General features: G+C 41.9%; 1 protein-coding gene across 2 annotated transcripts; it reads right to left on the bottom strand.

Moving 5' to 3' along the window:
- Positions 1-1,221: 1,221 nt before the first annotated feature.
- LOC139456251 (tripartite motif-containing protein 2-like) lies at positions 1,222-12,683 on the bottom strand. Of its 2 annotated transcripts, XR_011652515.1 has the most exons (3): positions 12,627-12,683; positions 3,720-7,798; positions 1,222-1,332 (listed from the first exon to the last, which is right to left on the bottom strand). XR_011652515.1 is itself a non-coding variant. In XM_071237868.1 (2 exons), the coding sequence occupies exon 2, from the start codon at positions 7,774-7,776 to the stop codon at positions 5,611-5,613; it is 2,166 nt and encodes a 721-aa protein (XP_071093969.1). In that variant the 5' UTR covers positions 7,777-7,798; positions 12,627-12,683; the 3' UTR covers positions 1,222-5,610. The 2 variants fall into 2 exon arrangements, 1 of the variants encoding a protein (XP_071093969.1); XM_071237868.1 differs by having other exon boundaries at positions 1,222-7,798.
- Between the last annotated feature and the right edge of the window lie 834 nt (positions 12,684-13,517).

The raw sequence follows: 13,517 nt of genomic DNA, 5'->3' as shown, positions 1-13,517 counted from the left end.
TATGCAAATCTGCTTAAATCTACTGCACGAGGCTGAGGCTAAACGTGGAAAACTCACTAAATGTGTTTTGTTTCACCGGGACAATGCACCTGTACAAAAGTCTGTTGTCGTGGCTGCAATGCATGGCGGTGGTTTGAGCTCATTGAAAATCCATCGTATTCACCAGATCAGGCACCGTCAGATTTCACCATTTCCTAAAGAACTGGCAAACATTATGCAAATGATGACGACGTCATTTCTGTTGCGGGGGTATTTTCACAAAAGTGGGGTCAGACACACCAGCATCGTTGTCATAAGTTTGTGGACCTCGGAGGGGATATGTTGAAAAATAATTGGTAACCAACTCCATCAACGAAATCCATCCCAGTTATGCTCAGAACGTTTAAGCCACCCCTCGCATGTTAGAACTTGGAAAGACTTCTAGTTTTATGTCACATTTAGCAATACTTTAGCAATATCGCGACGGGGAACACCTGACAAGGTGATAGTAACCACGTTTTCGGAATGTCGGACATGTAAATGCTTAACAGGTCTTATTTTTAAGGGACCGCCAGGATAAACCTATTACGATATGCTGACTGCGATGTTTGTTTGTTTGTTGTTTAACGCCGCACTCAGCAATATTCCGGCTATATGACGGTGGTCTGTAAATAATCGAGTCTGGACCAGATAGACCAGTGATTGATGTCATGAGCATCGAGCCACGCAATTGGGATATGTTGACATGCATCAACCAAGTCAGCAAGCCTGACTACCCGTTTCCGTAAGTCACCTCTTACGACAGGCATAATCGCCTTTTACATCAAGCAAGCTGAAGACCTTTTCTACCCCGGATCTTGATGGGGCACAAACATGGGTTGCTGATGCTGAAGACCTATTCTACCCCGGATCTTCATGGGGGACAAGCATGGGGTGCTGAAGACCTATTCTCCTCCGGGTCTTCATGGGGGACAAACATGGATTGCTGAAGACCTATTCTACCCGGGGTCTTCATGGGGGACAAGCATGGGTTGCTGAAGACCTATTCTACCCCGGATCTCCAGATGTACGACTGCGTTGTGTAAAAACATTCCCTCACTCACAGACAACACTCAGTGACAATGTGGAGGCCTGTCAGTGAGAGGCACACCAGACAGTATATTCGAACACCTCAACATGGCATCATTAATTCCACTGTAAAAAAAATCCAAACAGTTTTGTCAGCACTTGTTTAATGGCAGTACTGGTGAAAGAATATGGCAATGAATACACACATATCACAGTTCGATCTCTTCTGGCTTCTTCTTCGATGACTGGTTCAGCTGATTCCAAGCACATGCCCATATGTCATGTCTGCAGAGAGATGTCTAGTCCATGATTAACAGCAAAATTCAATTCATTCAACTTATTATACACGCGTACATGTAGATGCTAAACAATATTTCGAGATAATCTCAGTATCTACATGTATAAATCTATGGTCTCTATATCAGGGGTTGCATACATATATTTCCCTATGATGAAGATCGGAATGTGGGGATGGCACGTATACTTTGTAATAACAGTTGTATTGCTATAATGGGATGTTCTGCTACTTTCGAATTCTTCGAAACATTATGTAAAATATAATAAAAATATGATTCCATCTACATATTTATTTGCAGGTAATGTGTGTTGATTGTCAAAAAGTGAAAGAGAATCACTTTAATTTCAGTATCGTGGATGAGGTGTCTGGAAATTAGGGCTGGGTCGAGTCCAAATTTTACTACCCGGGTACCCGACCCCCCTATAACCGGACCCAACCCGGGTACTCACTGCAAATCTCAAGAGTAGGGAACAAAATGTCTGATTACTGCAGCCCTGGCTTAAACTAATTAGATCATGCATTCACTGAAGATGACTGAAGATTTATCTTTACTCAAACATATACAAGTCAAAAGGAATGTGTGCATCGTCAGAAAGGAACAAGTCAAAAGGAATGTGTGCATCGTCAGAAAGAAATGCAAACATCAACATGAGCTTTTGTCATTAAACAATATATCACGTGACTAACCACGGGTCCGGGTAGTCCTGTCGGTACCCGGGTCCTACTCAGGACCCACCCGACCCGAGTAATCTCTATGATGATCTGTTCGTCACGGGTGGAACGAGCATTCATTGTAACAGCCATCTGCATAATGCTACCCCTTCGATCACAGGGCCATATGACACAGCTGTTTCAATGAACGCTCGTTCCACCCGTGACGAACAGGTCTGGTTGTTGATGAAATATAGTGATAGCTAAATAGACAGATTTTATATTCATTCACCGATTGTCTTTAAATGTAATATCCAGTTATGACTGTTTAATAATCTCATACCAACTTTGACTGGAGTAGGTCCAATAGTTTTTCAGATATTGTAGTAAACGTCGGTACCTTGAATTACCTTCCAGACTATAGTATGAGTGTGGCAGAGTTTAATGTCACGAGGTCACTTGTTGCAAGGCAATATGATAGCACAATAGACAGCAACATACGTTAAAAACACTTAATACTTAGGATTTATATGACCATACTTTATACTGAAAATGCATTAGCTATTCAAGGTCCAAAACCCGGGGACCAAAACGACATTTTAAAGGTCCCCTTTTGTCCACTGGAAATGTCACATTTACAGACATAACATATATAGGTATGACTTTTATCAAATATGTTCAAATGGTTTGAAAGCTTGCTTTTGGGCATCTTGTCAACTGACATAATCAAGTACACACAAATGGCAAAAATGAGCGAGAACGGCAAATGTTTCCAACTTCAGGGGGCAGTCTAAAAGATCAAGTCCTTGACTTTATTTACATATCAAATTAACTTTGGTCAAGGTATCACCCTGTCCAAGTATTCAACAAGTGCTTCCGGAAACCCTCCAAACCTGGCCATTTTGAAACTTTTTAGCTACACTGTTAAAAGCAAAAAGTCCTACAAATGCAAATTTGGAAAGTCTAATTGTCACCTCAATAAAAACAACTGACAAATTTAATAAGTATTACCCAAACCTTGTTCATTCTGCGGATTCTTCGTGAGAAAAGGTCCCTTACAATACTTCCTTTCATATGTACAAAGATTACAGGTAAGAATGTTTAATGTAAAACAATCAGCTCCGAAACTGATAAATATGTAAATACAATGTCATATAAAGTCCTCTACAATGAAACCTCATTACATCGAAATCCTAGTGACATCTGAAAATACTTGGTGATATAAATGTTTTGAGACATGCAGACTGTCGATATTAAACAATCATGCAAATACAACCTCGATTGTCCAGTGTTTTATATCTCATTTTCTATTATACGTTCCCTGGATCCGTTCGCTACATCAGCCTCGCTTCTAGCCGAATAAAAAGATTGATGATAAAAATAGCAGTCCAATCAAATTGCACTCACGAGAAACAGGAATTGCTAAACTTGTGACGAGAGAGATTGACATGGTGACGTTCATTCCAAAACGAAGCTTTGATGATGAATAGGTTAAAGGTATTTATTACACCAAGGTATAATACCCTGGAGAATCGAAGATGTCTGCGAATAAGGATTTTGCCGAAACATTGTCTTTATGGACCTTACCTTTGACACTTCATCAACTATTGTCACCTATTTCGACTAATCCCAATATTTGGATTGGTCTCCGTTGTCATTTATACAAAACCTACTTTGCCTGTCTGCTATTTCATTAAATATATTCGTAAAAGTAAATGATTACCCTTAAAAACAAAGACACGGGGCTCTGACTGCAAGGTCTTGGGCGGAACAACTCGGCGTTTCATTAAATGGGTTCAAAAGCTAAAAGGCTCCAAGCTTGCTGCGCGAACCAACAGTTGAACCAGTTTTCATTTTGCAGTGACACTGTAGTTCTCAGCGAAGCAATGGAGTAGTGAGACTGCACGCTTGCACTGTAACTTGTGAACAAAAGATTATGGCAGCAATATATTAAGAAAGCTTTTTCATGGTATGAAAAACTAGGTATACAAATATATTTCAAGCAAACATTAATATAAAGTCACGACTGTAACCAGAATGTGTAATGTAAATTTCACGTAAACTAGTGAAACTAAAAATCCAGTTTTACGTGAAGACCGTTGAGCACAACCCCTTTCATTGCAGTGTTATACACAAAACGTATGTCCATGTGGGCTTTGAATTAGCGAGGAGGTAAGCCACTTTTTTCTGCGTTTTACTCATATCACACGTAGGAGGAAAATCGAAAGTGGCGCAGACATTATACCTCACGCGAGACAGCCCAGAACGAGTTAGATCACGAATTCTGGGCGAATCTGTGAATCTTAGAATTTGGGAATTGAGTGCCCATGACGATCAGAATTGAAAGGTTGACAAACTATCGTTGTTTCATCATCACCTCCATATACTACTGAAGTCTACACCAAATGAGTTGTACCCTTTCATCATCATAATCACGGCTACTGTGTAATGCTGACTATAGGAATAGTTATCAATAGTATTTATCACTTTCACAAATATCCTCTCAGGGGGACAATAATTTTATATTACTTCAACCCCCGTCCCGGGCACATCCACAAACAAAGCTCAGTTAATAATTACCCAGAGCATTGTAACTGTATTCTAACCCCGCCCCTCGCTTGAACCAGGCCTTGGCTTGATCTGTTGTTTTACAATAGTAAGAATATTCTTCACAGAATACCAGACGTATGTATTCACAGGCGATGGATTAACGTGGTGCATACACACCTGTCATGTACTGACGAAAGTGCCTAACAACGCAAGCTTTTCTCTCTTACCTCATGTAATCCGACACATATATAGCGAGCATAGACTTACGTTTCTGTTCATACAGAATAATAAGGCACATATCACAGTTGTCAAGTCCGGAATGTCAGCCATTACTTCACCTACAACACGTGGCTTTCTACAAAACAGGAACACGTGCCAAATTCTTGAACTGGATCCCAAGTCCAATGTTTCAGGAAGCATGTATATACAGTGGTTCATCCTTCTACCCCAAGAAAGTTGGAACAGTGAACATCGCTCAACACATGTACCGGTTTTTCACATACAAGACAAAAACCAAGATCCATCTAAGCCGTGACAATATTATTGTGGACAGATCAGTCAGTCATGTCTTGGCCCCAAAACCAAATCTTGTTTCTCATTTGTTTATCATACGGGTTGGTCTATCGATGTCCCATCCACTCGCAAATTCACAATGGTAACTTAACGCCCTCCAAGGCTTCAACACATCGCAGCCATTCCTGATTTTCAAAATCCTGCCTCTCAACATACGTCATGTTTCCGAAGGTGAGAGTGTTGACAATCTTCCCCTTGATATTGATCACTTTGATGCTGTTATTGAATCTATCCGACACAGCACACATGTTCCTTGACATCGTAATACCTACGAGTCCACCTCGCCTCTCAACATACGTCATGTTTCCGAAAAAAGACAGTGATCGCCACAGAGTCATGTCGAAATCATCGGTTGTTCGAGACTGAATGTCCCTCGATAGAGCAGTCGAACTTACGGGCTGACTGGAAGGACTGGTGTAATTTGATGACCGTTGGGGTTGATATTGTCGTCGAGGATGTTGTCTGCTCATGCAACAGTGGACATACGCAACTCACACATGAGTTGGGCTACGCGCATTTTCAACAGAATACACGTGGACACCGTTCTGAGAGTCCACGACCACAAGAGCCTGTCCAGTCCGACTCGATTCAACCATTGAGATGGTCCTTGGATCCGGAACACCATCCAGCGGTACCACTGTTCGGCACTCACCTGTCTGTCCATGCAGGATGTGGATTTTGCGGGTCTTGTGATCCAGAATGTACACATTCCCATTGGTATCCTTAGTAATTGCATTGGGTTCCTTCAGTTCATCGCCTCGGACCCCATGGTAGGAGTGTAGCACGGCGCCATTCGTCCCAACCATCACCACAGTCTTATTTTTCCAGTCGCAGATGACCAGCTTCCCGTCACTCAACGCCTCCACTGACCGCGGGTACTGACACTGAACGTCGACGTAGGAGAGGACGTCTCCGAGGTTGTTAATGACGTCAACTCTCGGGTTGCCGTGAGGTCGACACATGCCTACTACATACGTGTCATTTCTCAAGCTTGAGATTGAGGAATAGGGCCTGGTTTGTACGGTTTGGCGGATGTAGTAACTGTTGTTGTCGGCGTCATCTGCTACAAAAACCAAAAAAGACTGGTTAGGACAGGTTACAACCAGTTGTCTGATGGAATGTGCATAAGTTATATCCCAAGGATCCATGTTTCCGAAGGTGAGAGTGTTGACAATCTTCCCCTTGATATTGAACACTTTGATGCTGTTATTGAATCTATCCGACACAGCACACATGTTCCTTGACATAGCCGTGATACCTACGAGTCCACCTCGCCTCTCAACATACGTCATGTTTCCAAAGAAAGACAGTGATCGCCACAGAGTCATGTCGAAATCATCGGTTGTTCGAGACTGAATGTCCCTCGATAGAGCAGTCGAACATACGGGCTGACTGGACGGACTGATGTAATTTGATGACCGTTGGGGTTGATATTGTCGTCGAGGATATTGTCTGCTGGACGAATATGATTCCCCTGGGCGTGGTCTGAGGGACGCTGAAGAGAATCCCTGGAGACAATATGGCCGCTCTTCAGGTTGTTGTGGTTTTGGTGGTGGTGGAGCGGAAGGTTCTACTGGAGCTGAAGCTTGAAGCCTTTCTTCCTTTGCCTCTTGATGTGTCTCAACCTCCTCCTCCTCCTCTTCCTCAGCTATTTTCACATCAACATTCTCGACCCGCAATTTGATCTCTCCTATCTTGACTCCAGCCATTACCTCCTCTACCTCATTAACGAGAGGCTCAAACTCAATGGGACTCTTCTCGCTGGAGGACTGAAGTGTCTCCACAGCGGTGGTGTAGTTGGATATCTGCTCTTCAATGTTGTACAATGCTGTGAGTGCGTTTATGGACGAACTGCTCATGAGCTTGTCAAAGAGGTCCACCGTATCGTGGAACGACTTTATCAACGAGGAACATTCGTTCACTGAGTCAGGGATTGCTTTCTTCTCCTTCTCTATAATATCCGCCAGTTGTTCGGCTACCTCCTTTTCCTTCTGAATGAGACATTTTACAAACTTACTTTTCAAGTCTGAAAAATGTTCTGATATCTTTAAAGCAAGTTCTTCTTTCTGTAACCGGAGTTCCCTTGGTTTAGAGAGCTCAAATTTTTCTCTTGCTCTCTCCACGTCATCTTTGAAGGTCTCCATTTTTGTTTTAAAATCTTTCAACTTCGAGGCTGCGACGTCTGCAGCATCGTTAGTGTTAAGGTGATGGTTTCCACAATCCTTGTGTTCCGCCAAACAACACTGTCCGCACACACCAACACGTTTCAGAGTACAGTAAGCTTCACACTTGTTTGAAGGGTGTTTAGTACACTTCTCAGACACTGTGTTCAGGGTCTTTTGTATGGTGAGGACTGCCGATTTTGAACTTCGCGTATTTAACGTCTCCATCAATCCCAGAATAAAGAAATTGTCTGGGAAAGCGTCTGCCCATTCTTTCAATCTGTTTCCATCCGGATTGGCGGGTTTTGTGACCTTTCGACACACGGGGCACGTGAAGGACAGTGTTCGACCACGTGGGACGTTGTTGGCGATGTGGTCTCCCAAACACTTCCTGCAGAAGCTGTGAAGGCATGGCAGTTGCTTTGGCTCCTGGTACGGATCCAGGCAAATACTACAGGTCAAATACTCGTCCGAGATCTCGTCAGCCAGATCCATCCTGGCGACAGGGATACTTCAACTGAAAGAAGACACATTGCATGAGTGAGATTAACTGTAACATCGCATCATCACTGAGGCTGACCACCCGAATCCGTTAGTTGCCACCTACGACAAGCATGGGTTGCTGAAGAGCAATTCTTACCTGGATCGAGGGCCGCCAGTATATACGATAGCACACTTCCCCGTGCATCTTTCCAGTAACATGGGATGATGCATGGATGAGTGAGCGAGTTAGGTTTAACGTGGTATTGAATCGTATTTCAGTCATATCACGATATGTCAGCTTAATGTTTTAGTATTGTACTGACAAACCTGGAACATAAAAAGGACGAATGTGGAATTCGAATCCACGATAATGGTGTTCTGTCGCAAATCTGCACAGCGAGCTACGACACTTTAGACAACTGGGGGGCACGGGTGGCCCAGTCGTCTAAGGCGCCGCGATTCGTTGTGCAGAGTTGCGTCCCTCGGTTCGCCCCGATTAAGTTTCTAGGTTTGTCAGCACCATACCCGTGCCCGTGGGTTTCACCGAAGTGGTAAACGTCCGAGACCTGCATCACTTCGGGCTTACCTCACACATTAAGCTGACACGCCGTGATATAACTGGAATACTGTTAAACCCAACTCACTCACTCACTTCAGACAACTGGGCCACCGTGTCCGAAATCGTACATGAGATACGTAGATTTATGTGGAACAGTTTGTAATAGTGTATCATGTCGTCCTAAAGTGTATAATGTCGTGTGTGCGGTGACAAGCGGGGCTGGGTGGGATGGATGTAGGGTCTTGCAATTATTAAATAACCAACGAAGTACGAGTGATTACTGAAATTAAGTTGACACGCAGTGATATAGCTAAAAAGATTGCCGAAGACGTTTTCCACTTAAACACTACGAGCAAGGGTATGGTGCCGACAGCCCAAGGTTCATAACTGGGGCTAATATGGTAAACGAACCAACGGCACGACTAAGATCCGACCAGTCCTTGTTTTTGCCCCTTAATGCCGATCGAACCCCGGATCTTGCTCTACAGGCGGACGCTCTACCACGGAGGCATATTATTTTTTCAAAAGGAGCATATTTAAGTTATTGTTTATATGAGTTTTTTTCCCTGCGACACAGTTTTCAGGAACGATGCTGCAAGCTACTTTACTTTTTCTACAAATTTTAGAAATAGTTGACTGGACGCATGTAAATTAAATATATGTTCACCACAACTAACATTTAACTTGTCCTAATAATAAAAGCCCTTTGTTCTGTAGCCATTACGTCATGAGAAGGCGACTTGGCTCTGTCTAGTTTTACGTCATCTTCCCTCGGTAAGCGTGTACACTAGCCTATCATTCGTGACCAACTCGTGTTATTCCGGGACAAGCCGAATAGCGACTCGTGCCCCTCTCATGGCAATTTTTGCGACTGGGTTCCGTCTTAGCGCAAACGGGCATACCTAAAACAATTGTCAACTCGTTGCGTAATGGTTCACATATATTTCCCCATATGTTATATATATTTCAGATGCAATTTAAAGCACACAGGGAGGTGCGGAATTATAAAGTATGATTGAACACATTTAACTGTGTCTTGTGTATATCTTTAGATGCAAGACATATGTAAAATCAAAAAATATTTATGAGGGATTATTTGACAAAGAACTCGAAATCATACGCCCATTCTGATTGGTTTGTCGTATTTTCGCACAAACAGTCATCGATTGGGGGACGAGTCTTCTTGCAGGTTACGGAAAGGGGCGAGTGGTGACGAATGACTAGCCTATATCAAAGCCTGGTGAAAAGTAGGCTTGACATAGGCTTGTGGATTCTCTTGCAACAGGAAGATGGTCTTAATTGATGAATCATTTCTCAACCGATATTTTTCAGAACTATTCTCGAAAACCAATTCTTCCTGGTTGAGCAGATAACATCTAATCAGCAGTTTTCAGCGTCCCAAGAAGGAAGTAGCCCTCATGGAGTGTTTTCAAACAACCATGAATTCACTTTTAAATAATTATATTTATAATGTACTGAGTGATGAAATACTATTTTTATAAAACACTTAAATACATATTATTTACTGGATAATTTCCAACATAGTTTTTCACTCAAACGACGTAACACTCGATGATGCTTTGATAGTTTGTGGTTAAACGACGTAGCCGGCAATATTCCAGCTATATGAACGCGGTAAATAAAGTCAGGACCAGACAATCCAGTGACTGACATCATGAGCGTCGATCTTCGCAATTGGGATACGATGACATGCATCAACCACACCAGCTAGCCTGACCACTCAATCCGGTTGGTCGCCTCTTAGAACAAGTATGGGTTGCTGAAGACCAAGTCTAACCTGAATTTTCAGGGGAGAAAGTACCTTTTATACATCATAAAACAGAAAATTTGACTTAAAGAAAACCCATCATTGACACAGTTTGTGTCGGTGCCACTTATGAACCATAAATATTGTGAGATGACCCCATGAGATAAACATGTTATTTGACATCAGTGAGTGTGTATGGTTTTAACAATATTTTTATATCGCTACCGCTAAACAAAGGCCTAAGAGCAACCCATTACGGGTCACGTCAGACCAACCTTTCACGAACTTTGACCGACCAATGACTGACAAGAAGACGACATTAACCAACCAGAAGGCAGCTTTCTCGTGCTTTACGGCACTAATTTCAATTGGCGACTACGCTTCGAAACATATTTTGACAAATTCTCGATTACAAATTTGAAACCTGAACAAAAGGATATTCTGGAATGGCTAATAGATGGTCCAGATTTATAGATTCAGTCGTTAAGCCCGCAACTATCGTTCGTAATACCCCGTGTAAACGTTTTTGAGGTTGCATGATTAGAAATCACATTTCGACTGTGACTTTCATAATCTGGTAAACGACGCTCTGATTGGTCGGATAAAAGGTCGTTCTGACGTGACCCCTAATGGTATGTTCAGAGATCTTTGTTTAGCGGTAGCGAGAACTAAGATCTGATTTTAATGAGATTGATATTTTGCCCACAATATGTGCAAATAGGTGAGTAGTCATTATTCTGATAGGTCTCGATACAAGGAGTGAGTTGGGTTTAACGCCGCTTTAAACAGTATTCCAGTTATATCACGGCGTGTCACTTTAATGTGTGAGGAAAGGTCTACTACTTTGGTGAAATCCGTGCTTCAATGGATTTGTTTGTTTGTTTAACGCCGCACTCAGCAATATTCCAGCTATATGATGGCGGTCTGTAAATAATCGAGTATGGACCCCGACAATCCAGTGATTGATATCATGAGCATCGGTCCACGCAACTTGGATACGAGGACATGCATCAACCAAGTCAGCGAGCCTGACCACCCGATCTCGTTAGTCGCCTCTTTTGACAAGCATGGGTTGCTGAAGATCAATTCTAACCGGATCTTCACGGGTTCTTTCATATAGTACTGACACCTGTGACCATAAATCTTGTAGCAGCTATTTTTTTGCGTTACAAACCCTAGGATATATCCATGACAATATTAAAACTAGTTGTTGAAATCGATACTACGCCATATTTCGAATAGTTTCGATGGGTATAATTATTATTTACTAGCAAAATATTAATTATGAACATTTTTGGTATTTAATACACTCCCCCTCCCCCGACCCCAATAAAAACAACAACACAAAACACCTGGTTTGAAGACATACATGTGTATCCTTTCAGTACATTCAGATGTCAACCGAACATTGGAATGGTAGACGAGTCAGAAATTCTGCATTGACAGACGTCACAAAGCAACTCAGTATTCAGATAATCTTACAATTAATTTCATTCGCAGTCGAGAATACGCATTATATATCAATAAAAAATAGTCCCTGTTTCGTCAATTAACGTTTGCATGAAGCTGCATGCGGAAGCATGTCAAAGGATGAGCGAGACAGCGAAACCAAATGGGCCAGGTTCGTTAAAGAAACGACTGTTCCAAGGGACGCAACTGCGCATACAACTGCTGAGTTTTCGCAGTTGGCAATCGTCAGTTGCCAAAGTATGCAGGCAAAAATACAATGTGTATGCATATCACATTTCCACACACAAACTGTCGTATTTCATTATAATTACATGAGATGTAGGTCTACAACTATTACAAATTTTAGCTGAAAACGCTTTTTCGTAGCATTGGATTTGAACTATTCAAAATAATTAACACATGTTGTTATAAGATGCCATGTACCGCAAGTTTTAAACAGTATTTCGTGTTTGACAAATACTACAATATCGATAAGTCAATATCAATTCATAGCGTTGTGTATAAACATGAACGCCCCCTACCGAGGGAAAGGGCTATACATACTGCAGTAGTCTATCCAGCTCCGTAAGAAAATTTTACCATTTGAAAAAGCTGAGTTGAAACATGACAAACAAACTCGGTTTATTCCATGTAAATGATCGGCAAAACTCGGGTCGGCTGGTCTGATATTTGCCAACCGCCAGCAGCCAGTCACGCTTTCCTCGACTTCGTGGCTGACCTAATTTACCCGTCCAGCAAGGGCAAATAATATTTGGCTTATATCCGTTGACACGGTGCAATATACAATCAGCTTTGATTACATGGTGTCACCTTGATTGTCACGTGGAATGAAAATGACGTCACTTGACCTTTCGATCCCCGACATCGGGTATATGTGATAAGCAAGGTACTCTAAACATGCCTTATCGCAGATCAAATTACACATCAATCGCTTGTTGAAATCACCCCAAGGATTTCAGGTATCGTTAAAATGGATCAATGGAGATGTGATACGAACTGGTTGTCAGTGTGAGTAGCTAATGCGACCCGATGCTACCGCTACGAACTGTGGAATAAATCATTTACCTGGTTTTGTTCCGTGTTTACGAAAGGCTTTGTCGGTCGCCTTCTCCTAGAGTTACTTCCCTTAGATATGTTTCCTGTGTGGGATATATCAGTTGAATCTCTGGCCACGCCTATGTCATGTGCTTTTCGGCATTCAAGTGTCGTGTGTGTGCCAAAACGTTACATTTACAAGTATTAAATTTAGTGTGTGTGCGTTTTGCTATTTTTATAATGCAAATATTTAAGGAGTAGTTTACAAAAGAGATATTATTAAAATGTTAAGAAACGTATTTATATTATCAGTCTGTTAAGAGATTCAATAATAATAAAATTAGAAATATGAGACATAGGATAGGATATTAAATCGATGACCAAGGTATTGATTTAACAAAATCGATTTTAGATGTACAAAATACATTTATTGATAAAAATAAGTGAATGAATTATTGATATTACAAATTCGTTTTTTCATATCACTGAAAACAAGTTCGAAATGTATTCATTGATATATTAGAGTCGAATTTATGATATCTATCATTCACATCTTGGTTCCTGAAAATAATGAATTCTCCATGAAATGTCATTCCGCAGTTGGGGGCACGGGTGGCCCAGTCTAAGGCGCCGCGATTCGCTCTGCAGAGTTGCGTCCCCTGGTCAAGCCAGAAGTCTATGAATGTGGGTTCGAATCCCGGTTCGCCCCGATTATGTTCCTACGTTTGTCAGTACCATACCCGTGCTCGTGGATGTAATCTGAATGGAAAACGTCTGAGACTTGCAACACCTCGGGCTTAGTCTCCTCATCAAGCTGACACTCCTAGTGAATTTAGGCCTGGAATACTGTTCAAAGCGGCGTTAATCCAAACTAACTCACTCATACCGCAGTTGACAGTATAGTACGAACACGCCAGCTAG

This window comes from Haliotis cracherodii, unplaced genomic scaffold (assembly GCF_022045235.1).
Source record: "Haliotis cracherodii isolate W230 unplaced genomic scaffold, xgHalCrac1.p SCAF_11, whole genome shotgun sequence".
Taxonomy (NCBI): domain Eukaryota; kingdom Metazoa; phylum Mollusca; class Gastropoda; order Lepetellida; family Haliotidae; genus Haliotis; species Haliotis cracherodii.
Note: the sequence above shows the minus strand (reverse complement) of the source record. Positions and strands in the feature narration are given on the sequence as shown.